The following is a 23,246-nucleotide window of genomic DNA, read 5'->3' on the forward strand; positions in this document are numbered from 1 at the left end:
CCTGCCTTCAATCTTTCCCAGGATCAGGGAATAACATCTTGGAACCCAGTAAGAGAAAGCCTCCAGTAGTCCTCACTCACTGTCTAACAACTCTGCCACCTTCTCATCCAGAGGCCGGAAAAGCAAAATGCTCATTTCCCAGTCTCCCTTGCAGGCGGGGCTGCCATGTGATGACTTCTTGATCGATGGGGTGTCTGCTGAAGTCAGCTGAGTGGTTTCAGCTTTTTCTTCCTGCTAAAAGGGTCAGAAAAGGCTAACCCCTTTCCTGCCTTGAAGATGATGTGAAGTACGGAGCTGTGGCAATCAAGGTGCTACCCAAGGCTTCAGGCTGGAGGACAAAGTCAGCACGTGAAGGAGGGAGGGCTGGGCAGAGAGCACAGAGCCGGGTCCCTCACAGCTTTGTGCGGCAGCTGAGCCAGGGAAGCAGCTGCTGTCTCGAGATTCTTCCCATATGAGAAAGAGGAAACCTTGATGTTTAAACCATGAGTCTTGGGGATTTTCTGTTCCTTACAGCCCAGCACATTTTCCTGATGGATTTATCGCCCTTTGAGAGAGGGTGGGTAGCTGTGCTGGCCTGGGGAAGTGTATAGGGACTCCGTCTGGCTTCATGGGAAGCTGGCCCCCTGTGGGTGTGACTTCCTGGGGAGGGAAGAAGGTGGGGTTCCATGTCACCCGGAGGGTGGACCAGTCCTGACAGCACCCTGGGGCTGGAGTGCTGGGCAAGTGGGTGCTGTTGGGGGACCCACTGTGACCCTGGGGACCTGCTCAAGAGGCATCCTTAGTTGGGTGGGGCATTTGGGGGCTGTGGCTCATCTGGTAAAGAATCTGCCTGCCATGTGGGAGACCTGGGTTTGATCCCTGGGTTGGGAAGATCCCCTGGAGAAGGGAAAGGCAACCTACTCCAGTACTCTGGCCTGGAGGATTCCATGACTATATAGTCCATGGGGTCGCAAAGAGTCTGACATGATTGAGCGACTTTCACTTCACTTCTTCTCTAGAAGGTTTATAGCCAGCCACCTGAGCAGGCTCGACACTGAGGCCTTGCCATTGGATTGTGTAAGACTTGCTGCAAACAGAGCCACCGTGTGGCAAACAGAAGCAACAACAGTGGCCGAGGGATCTGATTTCAGCCTTGCCGCCCTTACACATCTCTGAGTGGGCTTCCCAGGCGGCTCAGTGGTAAAGCATTGCCTGCAATGCAGGAGACCCCAGAGACACGGGTTCGGCCCCTAGGTTGGGAAGATCCCCTGGAGTGGCAACTCACTCTAGTATTCTTGCCTGGAGAATTACCATGGACAGAGGAGCCTGGAGGGCTGCAGTCCATAGGGTTGCAAAGAGTCAGACACCACTGAGCATACACACACACTATTTAGACATCTCTGTGCATGAGACAGAGACCCTTCCTGAGTTGGTGGCCAATTCCAGGGAAGACCCAGACTCCCTGCTCATCTGAAAGGTGTAAGTCTAAGCTAGTTTTCCTATTGAGAGAGGGTAAAAACTAAAGATTTGTACCTTGAATTTTTGGAAGGTTCATATTGGACAGCAGAAGTAAGTAGGGTCAATTTTGATTTTAAATAATTTCTCTTCTCTTCAGTTCCATGGAAATATTAAACATCTTTCCTTCTATATACCTGAGCTCACGAGGTCACTGATTCCCTCTGAGGGATGTGGGCTCAGCTGTGAGTCTCAAGCCTGCACAGCAAGGAGGTGAAGAATGAGGTTTTCCGACCTGTCTCAGTCCCCTCTTAGTTACCACGCCAGGCCTGGATGTAGAAGGCCCCTGTGAGCGCCCAGGGGCCTGTTCTCGGTGACTGAGGCCCACGAATGAAGAATGAGATAAAAAGCCACCCCTTAAATTTGCAGGACACATGTAACTACTGTGACTCCTCCTAGCAAATTTGATCTTCAGAATACCTCATGAGCCGGACTTAAGACACACTTTGCAGATGAGAAAACTGCAGCTGAGAGGTGAGGGGTGGTTGGCCCAAGGTGGTCACAGTGCTAGTGTAACCCCAAAATGTTGTCTATCGATACAACAGATGTTTACTGTCTCACACAGTTTCTGAGGGTCAGGAACCCAGGAGCACTTGAGTGGGTACTTCTGGCTCAGAGACTTTTGGGTTCATCCGAAGGCTCCACTGTGACCGAAGGGGCCCCCTCGGCTGGAGGATCCACTTCTGAGGTCACTCACAAGGCTGTTGGCTGGAGGCCTCAGTTCCTGGCCGTGTGGACCTCTCCACGGGGCTGCTCATCATGCCAGCCGGCTTCCCCAGAGTCAGAGAGCCAGCCAGCTGACCATGAGTGAGGGCGTAAGAGCAAGTGAGCGAGAATGTGCTGCGATGTCTTTCACTATCTACCCTCAGAAGTGACATACCATCACTCCGTCTCAGTCTATGGGTCACAGACTATTGGTCTATTGTTCACAGTACCAATCTTGGTACTGGGTGGGAGGCGCCGCCCAGGGTGTGAGTACCAGGAGGTGGGGGTCCCTGGGCCACCCTGGAGGTAGGCAACCACACAGAACAACATACTCAAAGAATTTGGCCCTTGGGATAGGATTGGTGGGGGCTCCCTTTGGGGTTGAGTTGTCAGATTTAGTCAGATGTAGCAAAATAAAATAGAGCGTTCCTAGTTAAATTTTAATTTCAGATAGACAATGAATCATCTTATTTTTTTAGTATATGTACATCCCAAGTCTTACCTTGGCAACCCTACTTTTGGAGGAGGAAAAGTGCCCATCCCTGGGGGGATGGCCGAGTCCTGAAGCTTTCAGATGGTGCGTTTGACCTGAGCTGGACAGGCTGACCTCTGGCTTCTGTGGATGATGAACCTGACCTTTCTACCCCCATCCTCAGTTTCCCAGAGGGACCCAGAGAGAGTGGCCGAGGCTTAAAAGCCTGGGGAAGGCCATTCTGCAGTCCTAAGGCTCCCATGTCTGCCAAGAAACTCCTTCCCTAGTAGATCTGGAGAGAGAGGCAGCCCCAAACTCGGCTCCAGGTGGGGCCTCAGACGCCCAAGGCTTAGGGGTTGGCAAGAGGGGGTGCTGTTGGAGCAGGGGAGGAAAGATCCAGGATCCCACCTGCTCCACCCCGACTTGGGGGAGGGGGAAGCTAGAAGATGCCTTTGTCTCCGACCCCTCACAGAGCGGTCCAATAGGCCGGCTCCAGTGCAAACTCCCTGGTCCCTAAGCCAGCCCCCTGCAGGCGTGTGTGCTTTGTCGCTCAGTCCTGTCTATTTGCAATCCAATGGACTGTAGCCTGCCAGGCTCCCCTGTCCATGGGGATTTTCTAGGTAAGAATCCTGGAGTGGACTGTCATGCCCTTTTCCAGGGGATCTTCCCAGCCCAGGGATTAACTCACTCTCTTGCATCTCCTGCATTGGCAGGCAGGTTCTTAATCACTAGCGCCATCTGGGAAGCCCAAGCCAGCCCCCTGCCTCCCCACAAATTGCCTTGCCCCACCCCCAGCCGATGTCCACGATCAGACCTTCTCCAGGGGCTCCAGGTTTTATTTGCAAAAGAACCACTGTTGAGAGGTGGGGCTCCCCCCTCCATTCCTGGACCTCAGCTGTCTCTGCCCCAGCTTTGCAAGGACTAATTGGGCTCAGGTCTCAGGGCCGAGATTTGGCCTCCCCAGGAAGAGTTGGTGGTCTCTCAGACACCTCTGTCCACACAGCTACCCGCCCCACCCCCAGCCCCTGCAGGCCCATCCCTTTCAAGGCAAACCCCCTCCCCCCACGCCCTGAAATGGCCTTGGTTGCTGGGCTGGGCCAAGGGCTCTAGATGAAGCGCTTGTCCTTCTCACGGTAAGAGAAGGGGTCCCCAGGGAAAGGCTGGGGTGGAGGCTGGTTGTAGGCGCCCTGCAGGAAGATCCAGGCTGTGCCCACCACCATGATGGGTGTCACCACGAATAGGCAGAGTCGGTCCACGGTGCGAGCGACCCGGTTCCAGCAGTCCTTCTCCTGGGGCCAAGGGTGACAGAGACAGTGGGGTGAGAAGGGCCCCCAGACCACAGACTCCCACCCCAAGCTGGGGCCCCGTGACAGATGCACGGCCTCAGCATAGCTGTGGGGGCTACCTCGGGCTTGCAGCAGACGGGAGGTGCTGGCGTGTCCCCAGCAAATACCCAGGCCCCCCTGCTCCCCAGCGACTGGCAGGGCTGGTTATCCGGGAATGTCCAGGAGACAGAGAGCAGGGCCATGGCCTATCCCCAACCACGCGGTGCTGCCGCGTGCCTGTACGTGAACTGAAAAAAGTACCCCTATCTCAAGAGAAAATTTTTACAAGTTGTATACATTAGGGGTAAAGAATCTGCCTGCCAGTGCAGGAGACCTAAGAGACCCGGGTTCGATCCTTGGGTCAGGAAGATCCCCTGGAGGAGGGCATGGCAGCCCACTCCAGTATTCTTGCCTGGAGAATCCTATGGACAGAGGAGCCTGGCAGGCTACAACCCATAGGATCACACAGTCGGACATGACTGAAGCGACTTAGCACATATACACACGTACAATATTGAACAATCATATAAGGCAGCCTTTTAAGTGTCTGGCTTTGTCTGGAGTTTCAGGCTTGGAGTTGAGCAGGGACAGAAAATGATTGGCAGCTGGGAGAAAGAAGGGACCCTAAGGGAGGTCCAGAGTGTGGCCCCAATAGGGCAGAGCTGTGTGCTTGCATGTATACCTGAGTGTGTGCCTGGCCACACACTGCTTTGAGGTTTTAAGCAGGGGCTCCCCCTCCCTTACAGGCCTGGAATCTGCACTCACTGTTCACTCCTTCATCTAAGTTGGCAGGTATCTCGGAGGGGAGCTGTGCCCCCTTAAGACAGGATATGCTTGATTAGTGCACTACTTGAACACCTGTACATGGCAACACCATGGCTACTCACCTCATTGTAATTGTTCTGGTCCTTCATGTGGTTGACGATGAAGTTGGCCCCATCTACAGCTGGCTTCAGCTCACTGAAGAGTTCCTGCTGGGCCTGCTCAGAGCCTGCTGGAGGCCGGCCTGTGGACACCAGGCCAGGGGTGTGCATGAGGCCTGCGCTTACCCCACCTCCCACGGATGGGCCAAACTCCAAGCCACTGGAGACTCACGTGCCGTGGTGAGGCGCCGAGCCAGCCCATGCCGCTCTGACTGCTTCTCAAACATGAGGTCACTTCGGGACTTGAGTGAAAAGTACTCCTCTGCCTTGGAGATGTAGCCCAGGGAGCTGCTCCTCCGGATCAGGGTCCCGGGGCTGGGCCCGTCCTCCGCCGGGCGGGACATGTGCAGGATCTCAGGAAGGGTCTCCAGGAAGAGCTGGGCAGGTTAGAGGGGCCATCATACAAAGTGGGTCAACTTCACTCATCCAAATATTGGGGCTCCACCCCTGGCTGCCACAAGGTGGTCCCCAATCCATCATTTATCCCTCTGACTCCTACTGATGGACACTTAGGTTGCTTCCAGTTGTCCCTCATTACTCAGCATAGAGAAGAACTCATTGGTTGAAAATGAATTCCAGGTGAAAAACAAAAGGTCAGAAAAATGACCCAAATGCTGAGCTAAGACCAGAAAAGTTGCTAAACGACCCCCGTCAGCTGTCCCCAAACAACCAGGTGGCCCTGCAGAGGCCAAGAAGCAAGGACAGCATCCCTCCTGGGGACCCTGCCCCCACAGTTCTCACTTTGTTTTGAATCGAGGTATAACCAATACACAATAGAATCAACAAACCGCCATCCTGTAACCAGGTGAAATTCTGCAGAAGCATTTCACTGTGTAAACACCTCTCAGATAAGAACTTTATCTAAGATGTTCCCTCCAGCCTGTGTGTGTGTGTGAGTTGCTCAGTCCTGCCAACTCTTTGAGCCCCTATGGGCTGTAACCCACCAGGCTCCTCAGTCCATGGCATTCTCCAGGCAAGAACACTGGAGTGGGTTGCCATGCCCTCCTCCAGGGGATCTTCCCAACCCAGGGATTGAACCTAGATCTCCTGCACTGCCGGCACAGATTATTTATCTGAGCCACCAGGGAAGCTCCCCTCTTTCCTGCCTGGCCCCATCAATTCCTACGCAGCCCCAGAGGGAATCACCACACCCAGACTTCTAGCACTAAAGACTGGTTTTGCCTGTCCTTGAACTTCACAGAAAGGAAATCTCGCAGTCTCTTTAAAGTCTGACTTTTGGGTAACATTCAGCCTGGGGCAATTCGAGAAGCCGGTGTAGCAACAACCCCGCCCCCCCACCATATGCACGTGCGTATGCGCTCCACCGCCGCAGGGTACCACGCCGCGAGCCCGTGCTTGTGTGCGCATGCGCCTCGCCCATTCCGCTGCAGAGAGGCACTGGACAATCTCCAACTCTTCGCTACTGAGCCCTCACCTTCTTCACCCGCTCAGACAGTACGTGGGTGCTGGGTGTGCGGAAGTGAATGTTGAGCACGATGACACAGATCACCACGACCATGGTCACCAGCACCATGCCAAAGAGCAGGAACCTGTGGGCGCAGGTGCAGTCTGGAGCCCCTGCCCAGGGTGGGGAGTGGTAGGGTGGGGGTGGTGGGGGGCGGTCGGGGAGGGCCGCTCACTTGCCGATGAGGGGGATGGCCATAGACGTGGCTGGCAGCCGCTTGGAGATGAGCAGCAGGAAGACAGACTGGGCCAGGAGCACCGAGATGGCCATGGATGTCTTCTCGCCACCTGGAGGAGCCTGTCCTTAGCTATGACCTCTGGCCCGGGGCCTGGAGGGTCTCACGGTGGCCCCCTGCACTATTGTCCACAATGCCATGATGCCCAGGGCTCAGGAGCTACAGCACTTAGGTTCTCATCCATCTTGCCCCTTATTGCTGGGTGACCTTGGACAAGCGGCCTAACCTCTCTGTGCCTCAGATTCCTCACTGCTAAACGTTGGGAGGACAGAGTAAGACAGTGTGTCTTAAATGCTCCGGCTCTGCCTGGCACTGGGTGAGGGCTCAAGGAACACCTGCCATCCTCGTCAGCCAACCCCTGCCACTCAGCCCTTCTAGACCACAGATCTGCTGTGTCCTGCCCGGTGTAGAAGCCCCAGGGTGTCCTCACACCAGACTAACACTCCTCATGTCACCCCTGTGCTCAGAGACCCCAGCCCAGCACTGCCCTGCCCACCTGAGCCCCTGAGAAGCGCTGTGGGGTGGGCCCTGTGGTCACAGACCCCTGGCCCCCCGCCCCAGTGCCCCTTTTCGGCCTGCAGCACACCTCACAGCCTGGCTCTGGTTCCCACCCCACCACCCCCAGACTGCACTCCCAATCCTGTATTTTTCACCCTGCCTGCCAGGGTCAGGGCTGGATCACATTTGTCTCTGGGACTCACTGTGCCCTGCTCATAGTAAATGTTCTGGAGCCAAGTGACCACAGATGACATGTGACATGACACCTTCTAGAACCAGGTGAGTATAGATCGCATGCCCCCTGCCCTGGCTTCCTAGAGACCCTGTGATCCACCCATTGGCTCCGCAGCCAATCTCTCCCCAGTGGAGGGAGACTCTAGTGTTCTCCCTAGGGTCTTTGAGAAGCCCAGCATGAGAGGCAGAAGTGAGGTCCAAGAGGGATGGGACTCCCTGGGGCCCTGTCCACTTAAGGGATGTCCCACAGGGTCACTGACAGGCCTTCCGCTGACAGGCCATGTGCTCCGCACGCATGGACCCTGGGCAGGGAACCCCAGGAGTGGTGGCTCCCCCACCAAGTGGCTCCCGGGGAAAGTGAGGGGCAGGGCTGGGGCGACTGAGCTCAGGGGTCCTCGGGGAGGGGGTGCCAGGCACTGGGCTCACAGTCGGCCGGCAGGTAGAAGACCAGGTTGATCATGAAAGAGATGAGCACGCAGGGCACCAGGATGTTGATGACGTAGAAGAGCGGCTTGCGGCGGATAATGAGGTAGAAGGTGACGTCCTGGCGGTTGGGACTGTCCAGCGGCGCACTGGGGTCCACGTTGACCCTGGCTGGCCGGTGTACTATCTCCCATTCCCCGTTCTCTGAGGGAGACACGTGGACGCCGTGGGGTCAGGCTAGGCAAGGTGGCCAAGGAGAGGCTTGGTGCAGGATGGGGGGCTAAGTGGGGAGTGAGCCGGCCCAGGGGCTCAGCCAGGCCTGTCTGCAGGGTCCTAAGGGGGCTGGGGGTGGGGACACAGAGGAGGGTTCACGTTCTGTTTGTGGATGTCTTTCCCTGGGGCTTGGGATGAATGTTTCACTCTACAAGCGCAAAGTTTTCCTCTGGGATGGATTTTTTTTTTCTCCTTGGGAGAAATAAAAGCTGAGGCCATATGTGGTTCAAATAAGAGCCTTGGGGAATAACAAAGCAGTCAGAGGAATCACTACCCCCCCCCCCATGATGTACCAGCCTTGGGACGAGCGGAATGTGGGTCTCCTCTGACAGACAGGGGCAAGTGGTTGGACCCCATAAAAGGTCTGAGCCTGGTCACAGACGGGAGAGGGGGCCGTTGGGAGGGGGCAGCATTAATACTGTGTGGAAGACACACGGCACACACATCAGATGACAGCCAAAGCCCCAACCACCCCCTGGGCCCTCTGGGGATGGGAAAACTAGACCACCCCCCCTCATCCGTCGGCCAGATCAACCCCAGGGACCCTGTCCAGACCGGGAAGGGTCTGTGTCCACCTGCACGTCTGTGTACCGGTGTGACCATGTCCCCCTGTATGTATACACACGTGCAGCTCTGTGACTGTATCTGTGGGTGGGTGTCTGGGGGAGCCTGGCCACCTAGGAGCTGCAGCTCCCGGCACCTGTGAAGCCCTCAGGATCGATGATGATCCACTCCACAGGGTAGGAGCGGCCGTCTTCTTCATCCTGCCTCAGGCTCAGGGTGATCTCCTTGGTCGTGTACTTGAGCGAACTGGCGAGGGCAGAGGGCAGAGAGTGGGTCTCAGCCGCTGGCTGGGGACACAGTGGGGATGGGGCCTCTGCCTGGCTGGGGGCGGTGTTTGCCTCCCTTGGCCCCTGGCAGGGTGCCCTGGTAGGGAGGGGCGGTCAGAGAAGTGGGGGCACCTGAACTTCAGGGAGCAGTTCTGCCAGTCGAAGGGAAAGTAGGTGACCGAGATGGGGCAGGAGGAGCGGAAGATGGCAGGCGGCAGCCAGTAGACAGAGCCCGAGGGATAGATGAGAACGTTGCAGGAGTAGGAGATCTGGAAGGAGCCGTCATTGCTGGGAGACACGGACAAGGGCCACAGTGAGTGCTGGCCAGGGTTGGGGGAGGCAGAGGTGGGAGGGTGGGGGAGGGGGCGGGGGGAGGCAGGGGGGGCTGCGGCTCAACTTGTTCTCCAGCACAATCTCTGGGAGCCACACCATGTCAGCAGGCAGGCGCAGGACGCTGATGTTCCTAAAGTCTTCAGCGTCCCACTGCAGCCGGCTGTCTGTCCAGCTCTGGAAGCCCAAAAGGAATGTTAGCAGTGGGCTCTGTTGTTGTCTGGGGTCCCCCACTTCCCCCCTACACTCTGTGCCAACCACTTCCCTGGGGGGGGGAAGACTCGACAGGATCTGGGGCTGGGACAAAAGAGGTTGGGGGAGGTGGGTACAGAGTGGGACTCGGGTCTGTCATGTACAGCTGTGTAGGATGTGCACTGCACAACTAAGGGAGGACTATTTCCATACTGGACATAGAAGACTGACTGACAGGTAGCAGACAGCGTCTTCTAATAAAATCAAGCCGCTGTGAGAGTGTTCCCTGAGATGAAGATCCTAATTCGCCGAAGGCTCTATCTGCGCTGTGGTGGCACTAGCTGGTGAGAAGAGCAGTTGGCTCTGGGGTTTCTCAGGAGGCAGGGGCCAGTCTGTCCTGGAGGACAGTGTCTGAAGCAAGCTGGGGATTCCCCAGCAGAAGCGAGCATAGGGGAATTTGGACGCTGCATCCTCTCTCCGACCCCCTGGCTCTGTGTGGGGTGTTCTCCTTACCTGCTCAATCCACACATTCGTGGTGAGGGTCTCTTCAACTTCTTTCTGTAATCAAACAGGAAGCCGGTGCCCCAGAGGCCGGTACACATTCCCCAGTTGCCTTCTCCCAGCTCCCACCCGGGGGGAGACCACGATGATGACCTGTCCCCAGCAGTCAGGAGTGGATGGACAGATCAAGAAGCAGGGAGGGCACACGGCCTCTTGAATGTGTCGTGGGTGCAAAATGGGGTGGGGGCGGGGAGAACCCAGAACTGAAGCTGGAGTGGAAGGGGCAACACCTGAGGTCTGCAGGCAGCACGGGGCGTGGAGAGGGCCTGAGTGCACTTCCTTGGGAGAGGACCTACGGGAGCTGGGGCTGGGGCCTTGACCTTCCTCCTCACGGCCATCCCAGCCGGACCTCCAGGAAGCGGTGGCTGCCGCCCTTCCCCCACCAGCCAGGAGGGGCCCCTCACCAGGGAGATGAGGTTGGAGAGGGTGAGAGCCAGGGAGATCTCCACGCTCTCCTCTTTGTGCGCTGCGGGCCGCAGTTCCTTGTTGTAGGCCTTCTCCTCAAACAGGTGCCGGATCAGCCGCTCCTCCTCGTTCAAGCCCCAGCTGCCTGGGGAGGGTGGGGGACAGGGGCCCAGGGAGGACGCTGCCCTGAGGTCCTGCTGGGCATGCAGTGGGATCCCAGGGGCCGGCCCCTCCAGGGAAAAAATGGCCGTGGGAGTGGGGAGGTGGGCCTGATGCTGGGAGAGGGTGTCCCAGGCCAGAGGAGGAGGGGGGAGACCATGCACTGGGGACCCTTTGGAGAGGGTGATGGCCATTCTTACCGCACACGACCAGGGCAGCCAGCAGCCCCAGCGTTAACACAGGCCCTTCCATCCTGTTCCTCTGACTGGGTCTGCCCCTCCAGTCAGCAGGGCTGGGGAGTGTGGGTGGGTTCCAAGGGGACAGGTGCAGGGTGGGGGTGTGGAGGGGAGAGCAAAGGAAAGAGGCAGCCGGAAATGCAATCTGACACCTCTAGGCTCTTCGGCAGGGCAGGGCAGAGAAACTGGGGCAGGTGATGAGGGGGTGGGGAGAGGGACTGGCCGGACGGGGCAAGAGCCGGGGGACCTAAGGCAGAGGGACTCCCCACAGCTACCGGTGAGGGTTGGAGCTGGGCAGAGAGGCTGAAGGCTGGGGGCAGCACTGGGCAGCCACAGACAGGGCAGCGGGGACAGGCAGGTCGGCTGCTGCCGTTTCTTGGGAGGCAGACTAATATCCTGAGATGGGGCTTTGCAGCCTTCCTCCAGTGTCTTTGTGAGCTCTATCAGCTGAATCTGGAGGCTGGGACCTACCCCTCGAGCCCCAGTGTCCACCCACCCCAGTCCCACCCTAAAGAAGCTCTAGAATGGTCTTTGTGGATCATAAATAATGTTTATTAAAGCAGCTGTGATTTTCTGGTGGTGCATCTGAGAAGACAAATGGAGCCCTAACCCCCTGCCCCCACCCCACTCTGGCAGTGACGGTTTGTCATCGTGCTCCTTGATCCCCTCCCAGGCCCTGGAGCAGCGGTCCTGATGGGGGTGGGGGAGACAGGGGGTGGAGAGGAGACCAGGCTCAGGGCCACCTGGCTGGGGCCATGTGAGGGCTGAGTGGGTGGCGCCCCTTCCTCCCCAGCCCTCAGCCCTGCCTTGAACCCTTGAGGGCTCCCTCGGGCTCTGCCTCCGCCAGGGCTGCCAGGCGGAAGGCCTGCAGGGCCTGCAGCAGCAGCCGGGGAAGGCTTCGGGCCAGCGTAGCTGGCTCCAGACCCACCAGGCCACCAAAGACCACATGCCGGCCCCCCAAGCCTGCCCAAACCCAGGCTTGGAAGAGCCCGGTTAGTGTCTTGGAGCCCAGATCTGCCAGGACCTGCAGAGGGGGAAGGCAGACAGCTCAGGGGCCCACAACCCCACTCCTGGTCCCCCTCCTCCTTGCCCCAGAAACTCACAGGCAGAGCTACCCTGTCCCCAGGCCCCCCCCCCCCCCCCAATCCAGCACACTTCCTGCTCACTTGGACATGCCCACACTCCACTCACACCTCCTCTCCACTCCTTCACACCTACCCAACACCCAGCTCACATTCAGCTGCCCTCCCCATAGCCATCCCCCTACCCATGGCTGTTGGGGGAGGGTCCCTTCTGTTCCCTCTCCCCAGCAGGGCTGACCCAGGTTAGCCTTCCCAGGCCACTGTGAAGGAGTCTGGGAAGCCTGGGGACCCACCTCGTTAAAGTCCATGGCTAGGCGCTCCGGGGGCACCTGCAAGATCCAGGCGTGGGTGCCCTGGAGGGTGGCCAGCTTCTGCCGCAGGGGCTCCAGCCCAGGGCAGCCTGCAGGAAGAGGAGAGACCTCGGGAATAGGAGAGAACTGACACTAGTATGGAGTCGGGGTGATATTCCCACCAGAACCTCGGGACACCTCCCAGTGGGCAGACCTCCACATGCTGGGATGGGGCAGCCGAAGTTCAGAGGGGTTAAATGGTAACACAAAGCCCAGCCTCTGTGGACAACTGGAGCGGGCCCAAAATCACAAGTTCCACCCCCCCCCCCCCACCCCGCAACAAAGAATCATGCGCCCTGCTGCGAGGGAGGGCGAGAGCGGGTCTGACCGCTGCCAGATGGGGTGAAACTGCATCCCAGCACAGACAACCGCGAGAGTCCCCTCCTGGACACGGCCTCCCTTGGCCGGCTCCTCGGGCGGCCGCCGGTAGGGGGCGTCATTACCATTCACTTCCCCGCGCCGCTCCGACCTCCGCTTAGGGAACCGAGGGCCCGCAGCCCGGGGAGGCGATCCTGGGGAGACGCAGGGTTAGGGGAACGGCGCGGCCGCGCTGGGGTGGGCCGGGGCTGGGCTGCGAATGGCTTGGAGTACCTGAGTGCAGCCGCTGCTCCCGGGAGGGGTGCCTGGGAGGATCCCGGAGCGACGGAGCGGGGCGAGCCGGGGCTGGTGCCAGGCGACGCACCCCCGGGCGCGGGCCGAACAGCTCCTGGGCCCCTCGCAGCAGCTCCAGGAGGGTGTGCGCCAGCGAGCGCAGCTCTGCGGGCGGGACGAGGGTCCGAGAGGCGGTCAGACGTGGGCCAGACCCTGGGGCCCTCCCGGCCCAGCCCCGGGAACCGGACTGACCACATCGCCGCCGGCGCTGCAGACACTGCTGGTGCGCCAGACGCGCACAGGCGCCCGCGGGCCCCAGGCATAGGTGGGCGTAGAAGGCGCAGGGTGGGGCGGCCTCTGTCTGCGGTTCCTCCGATGGGTCCCAAGCCAGAAGCTCCCTGCAGCTGGGCTCGCGGCTGAAGGGAGAGGCTGCGGGGGGCGTCAGGGATTAGCTTACCACCTCTCCCCTGCTTTAAGTCCTAGCCCCGCAAATCCCTCCCGGGAGGAAAATAAGCTTTCTCCACGCAGGAGCCTGGGGGCCGGTGGGATGGAAATGGGCTCGTCCCAGGGCAGTTATGGGGCACTCTGGGCAAGGGGTGGGGGTAGGGGGAAAGGTGCTCACCGCTCATCTGCTCCTGGAGCCAGTCCTTGAACACAGCCACACGGGTGTAGACCCCAGGCTTCCCTGGCTCCCCGCATCCGTCCCCCCAGGAGGTGACCCCGTACAGGACCTCCTTGGGGCGGGGGCCGGGCTCAGAACAGGTCAGGGGGCCTCCCGAGTCACCCTGCAAGGACCAACAGAGAGAGGCAAGAGAGAGGTCACTGTATGGACCCACCTCATCGCCGCCGCCCCCCCAAATGACACCCTTATGCCTGGCAGGGTCAGGCAGCTCTGAGCTCTACTGGGGTTACCACACTTGTACCCATTTTAGCGATGAGGACACAGAGGTGCAGAGAAGTTGAGTGACAGCCTGATTGTAGAAGGAAAGGAGGGGGTCCCGCCGCCGGGGAGTGGCCCACCACCACCCTCCGATCCGGCAGGGCTCCTACCTGGCACGAATCGATGCCCCCGGCCAGGTAGCCCGCACAGAGCATGCTGCTGGGGCGTAGCCCTGGTCCCAGGGCCCTCCTGCAGGTGTCGGCGCTGAGCAGGGGCACACGGGCCTCCCTCACTGCCTCGGCCTCTGGCCCATCTAAGGGAAGCCAGGGAAGGGGCTCAGGCCTGGACGGCAGGGGTCCTGTTTTAGGGTTCCCCCTTCCCACCGCCCTCCTTGAGTCTTCCCCACTTGGTGAGATGGGCATCATTTTGCAAAGACAGCTGGGCATAGGTCAGAATCCTTCCACCCCAGCCTTCCCAAGCTTCATCACTCCAGACCCCCATTTCCCCCACGCCCCCGCGCGGCTCACCCAGGCCCTGTCCTGCCTAGTACCTTCGAAGAGGGCACCCCAGCCCGCGATGGCGCAAGGAGTGCCTGCGGGGGGCTCCTGGGGCTTCCGGGGCAGGCACACGGGGCGCGCAGCCCCCGTCGGGCTCACCGGAGTCCACAGCTGCACCAGGGCCAGGTCGTTGTGGAAGGTCCGAGGGTCAAACTGGGGAGGGGGTGGCGGCGCCGTGTCAACGAGGCGTGGGCTGGGAGTGCTGTTCCCAAGTCTGAGGGCCTGGGGGTTGCCCTCTCACCTTTGGGTGGGGCACGATGCGGTTCACCTGCACCTCCTCCGCCGGTTCCCCCCGGGGTCCCTCGGCCAGCGTCACGGTCCACAGAAGCTCGTTCGGGGCGCTGCGGCGCGAGACACGCAGGATAGGAATGCGAGAAACTTTCCCCTGGAGACCCTGCCCTCCGCCCACGGGTACCACCCACCCCTCAGCGAGCCGGAGGCCGCGGACGGTGCGTCCCGGGAAGACTCCGAGCCGGGAAAGGGGACAGCCGCCGCCAGGGGGCAGCAGAGACCGCGCCTCGCGCGCGGCGCCCCAACCCGACGACCCGGAAGAGCTGGAGCCCCGTGCTGGGGGTCCCCAGCCCGGGGACCCGACATACCCCGCGAAGCAGTGCGCCGCCGTGAGCACCCAGGACGCGGCCACCAGGACGCCGCCGCACAGAGGCTGCCCGCCGAGCTGCAGCCTCACCAGCCAGGGCCAGGTCCCCGGCGGTGCCGCCTTGCCCCCGACAATGCGGCCGTGCGCCCGCGTCACGTTGACGTCGCCCGGGCGCCTCTCGCCACACGGCCCTGGAAAGGCCGAAGGGGCACAAGTCAGGAAGCACAAGTCCCAGTCGTCCTAACCATCGAGACCCCTCCAGGGTCCACCCTGCGCTCAGCCCTACTCTCCTCCCCCCCCACACCCCAAGCCTTTGCAACCTCACCTGGCTCAGGTGAATCCTGCAGGAAGGGGGCTTGAGGCCTGGGACGCCCAGGTGCTGCTGAGAAACACACCTCTGAGCCTCACGGCCACCCTTCCCCTCTTCTCCACTGCAGGCTGGGCCTGAGCCCTCTCCCCGCCTCAGGGAGCACCCCAAACCACCCCCCCACCACCACCCTGCCCAGTACTGTGTGTGTGTTAATCGCTCAGTTTCCGACTCCTTGCGACCTCATGGACTAGCCCATCAGGCTCCTCTGTCCATGGGATACTCCAGGCAAGAATACTGGAGTGGGCTGCCATGCCCTCCTCCAGGGAATCGTCCCCACCCAGGGATCAAACCCAGGTCTCCCGCATTGCCGGCAGGTTCTTTGCCCTGTGAGCTACTTGGGAAGGGTCTATTTCAGCTGCTATAAATGGCTCACTGTTCACCAGATGAGCCCAGACTGTGCCAGCCCTCCTGCCTTTGCAGGTGCTGTGTGCCCAAGCCTGGTGGGTGTGCCCTTTCCACCTGGGGAGACCCTCCCCCGCCTATTCTTGGTTGCAGCCCCACCCCTTCTGTGTGTGTCCCCAAGAGGGTGTGAGTTCTGATGGAAGGGATGGGGTGGGCAGGAGAAGAGGCCCGGGGTAGTTGGGGCGAGCTCACCAGGGCATGGGGTGGTATGGTTGGCACAGCTCCGGCACTCGTGCAGTCTGTGCTGAATCTCCATCGCCACCCGATTCACCGCCCACTGGGCGCTTCTCTGGGCAGCCTGCAACACCTTCGTCCCCTGGGCGGACAGAGCTGCCGGGGACACAAGTTCCTCATGCAGTGTTGGGGAAGAGCCCCAGGCTCGTCCACCTTGCCCCAGCCATGAGCCCTGCCTTGGGACACCCTGGAGGAAGGCAAGCTGGGCTGCTGGAGTCCCGGAAGGGAATGGCACTCAGCCACCAGCCCCGGCACTCAGAGCAGATAGGCTCGGATGCTCGGCCTGAGATAGCTCTGCGATTTCAACCGGGCTGGGCTGGAGTCCTTAAAAAACGAGGGCCTTTCCTTAGAAAACCTTGAAGGAAAAACAGCACCCCAAAGGTGCAGATATTACTGGATGCAGGCTTACAGACACAAAATGACCGTGGTGGGTCGAGTTCCCCACCGTGGGGCCCAGGTAGCCAAGAGGATGCTGCCCTGGGCCCCTTCCTCCCTGCTGGACCCAGAACCTTCCGGAAAGCACACCTTTTGGCAGTACTTGCCAGCTGTCCCCTCCCTCCCCCTCCTCGGTCTCCCCTCTCCTCCCCCACCTGTGTCTCAGTTCTCGCCCCTCTGCCAGCAGAGGGGGGCAACGGGGGTGCAGAAGGGGCCAAAGGGCCCTATGAGTGGAGATGGTAAGCTCAGGGCCCCCTGTCTGAGACCCCTCCCCCTTCCTCTGGCCAGCTCACCTTGCAGGGTGCTGGGGGGCACGCGCATGTACAGCGGGTGCCCGTGGGCAGACCATGGGTCTGGGAGGGGCGGCAGCAGCAGCAGCAGCGCGGCCAGCAGCATGGTGACCCTGTCCCTGCGCTCCGTCCCCCTCAGGGTCCGCCCTCCAGGCGCTTATCCTCGGTGCCTGCCTCCTGGGCACTGAGTTCTCGGCCCTCGGACCATCTGACTCCTTTCTCTCACTTCAAAATGACCCGCTTCCCTTGGCCTGTCCCTCACCTGGCCCTTTACTCCCAGGAGCCCACAGGGGGAAATGGGGCCTGGGGCAGGGGGGTGCTATAGAGAGGACAGACTGCGGGAGGGGGGCCGGGATCGGGGGAGGGAATGGGGTAGTGGGCTCACCTTTGAAGTTTCATCATCTGGGCTCTGAGGCTCCCCGCCCCCCCCCCCCCCCCCGCTGTCTGTCAAAGGAGCCCTTGTTTCTGCGGCTCCATCAAAGGGGCCTGGACGGGCCAGAAGAGCTGACCGTTGGGCTGGAGGCCAGGCAGAGGGGGCTGGTGGGCAGGTCCTGTCTCCAGGGCACAGAAGAGGGGGGGATTCCCATCGGCCTCTATTCCCTGAGGAGTTTACGGCTATGTTGGGGGTGGGTGTGTATGTGTGCAGACACCCCTGGAAGGGAGGAGGCAGGGGGCGTCTGAGGGTCTTCTGCAGCCCCGCCCCCTGAAGAGGTGCCCAAGCTCCCAGCCTCTCTGCCCCTAATTGCTTGGCAGCGTCCCTCCCCAGTGTGGCCATTTCTAAAGATGATCAAAGCGCCCTAATTAGCGCAGTAATTGCCGCCCTGGGAGGAGCGGGGTGGGAAGAGACGGAGGAAGGCAGACGCTGCAGTGGCCCCGAGGGGAAGGCGGGAGATGAAAGTCCCCCCCACAGTGGCCCAGTTCGGGAAGGACAGGCCCCAGCAGCCTCTGCCGCTCTCCCAGACCCCCTGCCCTGCGCAGGGCCCGCTCGGGCTGCCGGGGTGGCATTGTTCTCAGTAGCTGTGACCCTGATATGGCAGAAGAGTCTTCTGGCATCTCATGGGAAGGGCCACAAATGGGCAGCTCTTAGGGGCCCACGTCCCCCACCTGGGCAGCGAGGAATTGCCCCCACTACCCCACAGAATGTCCTGGGACCCGAAAAACTATCCTGGTGCCCCCATTCATTCTGGTGACCCTAGGGCGCCTTTGGCCCGGCCTGGTGCTTTTTTCTGAGTAGATCTGTCATGACATCTGCTCATTAACATTGTCCTTTCTTCTCCAGCTTTTGCTCCTTCTGCATAGGTGAACGCAGCCTGATGGGAACCTGTCCTGCCTTTGACAAGACAGAACTCCAGACCTACAGAGATAGCCTGAGTCAGGGGTCCCATGGGGTTGATGGGTGAGAGGCGGAGAGGAGGCAGCCGGATCCAGCAGCTTCTCCAAGTTCCTCCTTCTGTGCCACTGTGGGCAGCAGACAAGAAGCTTGATTTGTTTCTCCCTGAAATTCTCTTCCCCGGAAGGTTGCAATGCCCCATGAGTTTGGTTCTCCCCAGCCTCTCTGGGGCACTGATCACAATGAGGCTCCCAACCCCTGGAACTCCAGTCTGAGTCAGCTCAGCCCTGCCCCCGAGAGCCAGTCGCCAGCATCTCTTCCCAAGTCTGCATTTGGTGACATCACTTCTGTATCTTGAAGTCAGCTCTGGTGGGAATCAGCGAATGCTAACAATCAGAGCTCTTTTGCCCTGGAGAGCCAGTGATTTGGCATTTACCATCACACCACTGCATTGTTCAGTTGCTAAGTCATGTCCAACTCTCTTCAACCCCATGGGCTGCAGCACGCCAGGCTCCTCTGTCCTCCACTATCTGGGAATTAGTTCAAATTCTTGCCTATTCAGTTGGTTATACTATCTAACCATCGCATCCTCTGCCACCCCCTTCTCCTTTTGCCTTCCCTCTTTCCCAGCATCAGGGTCTTTTCCAAGGAGTCAGCTCTTCCCATCAGGTGGCTAAAGTATTGGAGCTTCAGCATCAGACCTTCCTGTGAATATTCAGGGCTGATTTCCTTTAGGATTGACTGGTTTGATCTTACAGTCCAAGGAACTCTCAAGAGTCTTCTCTAGCATCACATTTCGAAAGCATCAATTCTTTGGCACTCAGCCTTTTTTATGGTCCACCTCTCACATCTGTACCTGACTATTGGACACTGCACACCTTTTCCCCCTCACTGATTACACCTCATAAAAATAATACCTCTGAATCAGGAATGCCGTGAAAATACTGAGTCTATTTACTGTCCCCACCTCCCTTCAGGATAAGATCCCCACCATTGCCAAGGAAAAATTAGGGAGCTCAGAGCATGGACTGCAAGTCCGCTCAGACCCCAGCTCACCCTTCTCTGGCCCCTCTGCCAGTCCTGTTCCCGTGGCTGGATCACGAACCCTCCCCTCTCCTGTGTCTTGACACCACCCCAAGTCCAGGTCAGCTTCATTCATTTCCACAGGTCACCTCTTGAGAACTTATGTCTACATCCACATCTCATGAAATGATTCTATTATCGGTGATGGGTGCACCCATTCCTTACCTACTTCTCCTATTGGACCATGATGGAGAGGACCTCCAGCCACTGTCCCAGCAGGCCCTCTCATCTCTGTCACCTCACCCTCTTACAGCTTCTTCTGAGCAGTGACTTCTCTGTTGCAGGCTGTCCAGTGGGCTTCTGCCTGTTTAAGGGGCTCAGTCTCCATCTTCTAGAGTGGACAGCTCCCCCCTCTCCCCATCCCCTGCAGGGCTCACTGCTGCACTCTTGTCAGAATCCACGGTCCCCCCCAGGCCCCTCCTCTGAGTGGATTGGATAAAAGGACAAGGGAGAAGGGCCTTTGGGATGGCAGTGTTGGTGAACAGAGTGTCTTCCCTCACAGCTCCAGCCAGGTAGGAAGGAGGAGTGGAATTCCTGGAGGAATCAAGGAAACCCTTGCTACAGAATCAGGGAGCTGGGAGAGGGAGAGACTGGCATTCCAGTGCCCAGTGGAGGTCACCCCTCGCTGACTGGCTGGGGCCTCCAGAAGTGCTGAGAGGGGAGGGGCCCACATCCCCCGATCTCCATGATGTCTGGTCCCTAAGCATTTACAGAGGGCCTTCCACATGTGTCCACAGGCCTGGGGGTTGGCCCCCAGTGTGAATGAGACTGGTGGCTTTTGGAGAAAAAAGGTGGCACAGTTAAGACGCTGCCAGCCCTATGTTGCCATAATGCATGTCTGGCAGGCAGGACAAGCTACATAAGGTGCTGGGATCCCCATGCAAAATGAAAACGCAGGGCCCCTTGTTCAACAGTTGTTAAGAGTTTCAAGATCATGACATGCGGAACATTAAACCAAATGTGGGGCCTTGCAGAGCAAGGGTCCAAGTGCCCAGGGGAGTCACCCTAAGAGAAACCTCCGTCCGCTGGCAGGTTGGGCCCCGGCACTTCTCGTTTTCAGTGAAAAGGAGCTACAGCAGCCTTAGGGTCTTGACTCTGGTTCTAGGGCTCCCTGGCCCAGGTGAATCAGAAGCAAGGGCTTTGTCTTTCTGCCGACGTGGACACTGAATCTGGGTTTCCCAGGTGGCTCAATAGTAACGAATCTTCTTGCAATACAGGGAATGGGGAAGATGTGGGTTTGATCCCTAGGTTGGGAAGAGCCCCTGGAGGAGGGAATGGCTACCCACTCCAGTATTTTTGCCTGGAGAATCCCAAGGACAGAGGAAGCTTGTGGGTTACAGTCAATGGGGTCACAAAGAGTCGGACTCAATTGAGCTACTGAAAACACATGCACACACACCCCCGACACTGAAGAATAAAGCGGGAGGGGAGACCCCTACTCACCCTCCCACCACCCCACGAGGTCTCCTGAAGCTCCGCCTACACTTGGGGAAGGGAAAAGTGAAAGTAGCTCAGTCATGTCCCACTCTTCGCGACCCCATGGACTATACAGTCCATGGAATTCTCCAGGCCAGATTACTGGAGTGGGTAGCCTTTCCCTTCTCCAGGGGATCTTCCCAACCCAAGGATCAAACACAGTCTCCTGCATTGCAGGCGGACTCTTTACCAGCTGAGCCACGAGGGAGGCCCAAAAGAGAGGGAGAGGCGTTTTAATCAAGTGAGAGCCTGGAGTCTCCATGGATGATGCCCAGGAGAAGGCTCTAACCTGGAGGGTGGAGAAGGCTCAGAATCTGGCTGGATGTTGGGACAAGAGCTGTGTCCTGCAGTGACAAAGGGGCCTCTGTCTGGCACAGTCTCGGGCAGGCCTGAAAAACCTAAATTGATTTAAATCTACATCCTACTGTGTCGAGATTCCCCCTGTAAGCTGGTGGGAGCCACCTGCGGTTATGAGCTCGGTTCTTTGATGTCTGTCTGCTACGGGGAGTAGGGCTTTCTGCCTCATCCCCATGGTGTCCCCAGCACCTAGATCAGAGCCTGACACTCTGTATTTGCTAAACAGATGAAGACATGAGGGCTGGCCCGTCTTCTGGCTCCAGGGACTGGCACATCAACTTCAATCTGTCTGAAGCCATCTGGGATCTCTAGGTTCTCCGGCCCCCCGTGGGCTCTTCCCCATCAGCTGCCTTTCATTGCAGCGGGCTGGGGCCTGGTCTGCCACCCCTTCTCGCTCGGGCCCATGTTCCCTTGGCCTGGTCTGTCCTCTCCTCTGGAGTGCAGGTCTCCCTTGGAGTGCGGGTCAGTGGGGAGCAAGGCAGGGTTGAGGGTTGGTGGGAACCAGCACTTCCCATGGTTATCTCTGGACCAGCAGGTGGCAGAGCTGGTGTCTCCCCCTCAACCTGTCCTTCCTTTTTTCCTCCTGGTTTTCCTGGGGCTGGGGGCAGGACCTCTGTCCAGGGTGAGAGACGAGGAGGGGCTGTTAGTGACACCTACGGCCCCTGCTTTCCCAGCCTCCCCTCCAGGCCGCGGGCTCCTGCCTGCGAGGTGAGCTGGTCTTGTCTGCTGACGCTCCTGTCCTGGGTGCCCTCTGAGGCCACAGTGGCTCCACCTCACCCCTCCTGCAGGTAGGAGCAAAGTCTCAGCCCCAGCCTCCCACCTGCAGAAGAGGGAGGGAGACAACCTTGGACCTTTTTGTCAATACCTCCGGAAAGCCCTAGCAGGCTCGGGGCGGGAGGCCCCTGGAGGCCCTGGTGACCTGGGCCAGCCCTACAGCCTCCTTGCTGGCACCGAGCCCTCTCTTGTATTTGTAGGAGGACGGGAGGGGGACCGTGGGCCTCTGGAAATGGTGAGGAGAGACCCAGGCATTTGCCACCCTGGACAGAACTGCCTCTCCAGGTCGCTACACTTGTCCTCTGGGGGAGGACCTTTCCCACCTCCCCCGTCAGGCCCCTCCAGGCCATGGATGTATTTGCCCCTCCCCTCACCCCAAACCACCCTGACCTTCTGGCCCTGCCAGGGGGTGGACAAAAGGGCAGCTAGGTTGGGGGGTTAACTAACCCAGAGCTGACCAGGCCACCTTTGAGGGCAGTGTCCCAGGACATGAGAGTGGGACCCACAGCTATGCCGGCTTCTCGGGCCAAAAGCATCCACGAGCCGGCTGCTGACATATTGAAACATGAGGAGAGGGGGACTCAGGCTGTTCCTCGGATGACAGGCTGCTCCGGCCGTGATTCAGAGCTCAGGCCTGGGGGTTCTGACTGTACCTCTGGGTGATTTGGGGTGAGTCACTTCCTGTTGAGGGTTGGATTGCGTTCCCCAGAAGATATGTTGATGTCCTAACCCCCAGAACCTCAGAATGTGATCTGATTTGGAAACAGAGTTTTTGCAGACGTGAAAAATTTGAGAAGGTCATACCGGAGAAGGGTGGGCCCTTCATCCACTGCGCTCAGTTGCTTCACTCTTTGTGACTCCAAGGACTGTAGCCCGCCAGGATCCTATCAATCCATGGGTTTCTCCAGGCGAGACTACTGGACTGGGTTGTCATGCCCTCCTCTAGGGGATCTTCCCAACCCAGGGATCCAACCTGGATCTCCTGCGTCTCCTGCACTGCAGGCAGATTCTTTACTGCTGAGCCACTGGGGAAGCCCCTGTGTCTTTGCAAAAGAGAACAGATACACAGGCAGAAGCTGGTGTGACAATGGAGGTAGAAACTGGAGTAGCCACAAGCCGAGGACTTCTGGCCTCGGGAAATAAGAGAGAGTCATGGGACAGAGTCTCCCAAATAGCCTTTGAAAGAGCATGACCCTGCCAGCACCGTGATTCTCTTGGCCTCTAGCCTCCAGAACTGTGAGAGAATAAATTTCTGCCCAGTTTGTGATCATTTGTGATGGCAGCCCAGGGAAACATACACTTCTGTTTCTCAGCCAGTCTGGGAAATGGGATAATATCACCCATCTTGCTGGGAGGCGTGAAGGACACCTGCTGGGCTTCCAGTGAAGGGCTGGCAGGGACTGTCATTATTGCTGTAGATCGGCACTTTGTACTCGCTGGGAATCCATAAGATGCTGTCTCCCGGCACGAACATGGTGAGAATAGCAAGGGCCCGATCCTGGAAGGCACGAAGGGAGATGTTGGCGCCTTGAGAATGGAAGAGAAAGGGACCTGGGGCAGCAGTGTGGGGTTGGGGAGGGGCTCCCCAGGTCCTTCTCTGAGCATCAGGCTGCACAGGACCTGCTCAGACACCCTCTGAGCATCAGGCTGCATGTGTCTGAATATTGGGGGCTCCCC

At 59.1% G+C, this 23,246-nt stretch overlaps 2 protein-coding genes across 2 annotated transcripts; both read right to left on the minus strand.

The window, feature by feature from the left end:
• Nucleotides 1–3,742: 3,742 nt before the first annotated feature.
• On the minus strand, nucleotides 3,743–10,866 carry CHRND (cholinergic receptor nicotinic delta subunit). Its single transcript, XM_061147869.1, has 12 exons — nucleotides 10,725–10,866; nucleotides 10,365–10,510; nucleotides 9,913–9,957; nucleotides 9,275–9,384; nucleotides 9,010–9,165; nucleotides 8,748–8,857; nucleotides 7,778–7,978; nucleotides 6,560–6,671; nucleotides 6,355–6,469; nucleotides 5,092–5,296; nucleotides 4,884–5,002; nucleotides 3,743–3,960 (listed from the first exon to the last, which is right to left on the minus strand). Exons 1-12 carry the CDS (start codon nucleotides 10,774–10,776, stop codon nucleotides 3,778–3,780), a joined length of 1,554 nt encoding a protein of 517 aa, XP_061003852.1. The 5' UTR covers nucleotides 10,777–10,866; the 3' UTR covers nucleotides 3,743–3,777.
• Nucleotides 10,867–11,528: 662 nt separating this feature from the next.
• Nucleotides 11,529–16,655, minus strand: PRSS56 (serine protease 56). The gene is made up of 13 exons (XM_061147870.1): nucleotides 16,553–16,655; nucleotides 15,810–15,920; nucleotides 15,144–15,197; nucleotides 14,820–15,009; nucleotides 14,462–14,561; nucleotides 14,214–14,373; nucleotides 13,834–13,976; nucleotides 13,406–13,568; nucleotides 13,036–13,212; nucleotides 12,784–12,948; nucleotides 12,636–12,704; nucleotides 12,136–12,242; nucleotides 11,529–11,784 (listed from the first exon to the last, which is right to left on the minus strand). Exons 1-13 carry the CDS (start codon nucleotides 16,653–16,655, stop codon nucleotides 11,557–11,559), a joined length of 1,770 nt encoding a protein of 589 aa, XP_061003853.1. The 3' UTR covers nucleotides 11,529–11,556.
• Between the last annotated feature and the right edge of the window lie 6,591 nt (nucleotides 16,656–23,246).

This window comes from Dama dama, chromosome 8 (genome assembly GCF_033118175.1).
Source record: "Dama dama isolate Ldn47 chromosome 8, ASM3311817v1, whole genome shotgun sequence".
NCBI classification, from domain to species: domain Eukaryota; kingdom Metazoa; phylum Chordata; class Mammalia; order Artiodactyla; family Cervidae; genus Dama; species Dama dama.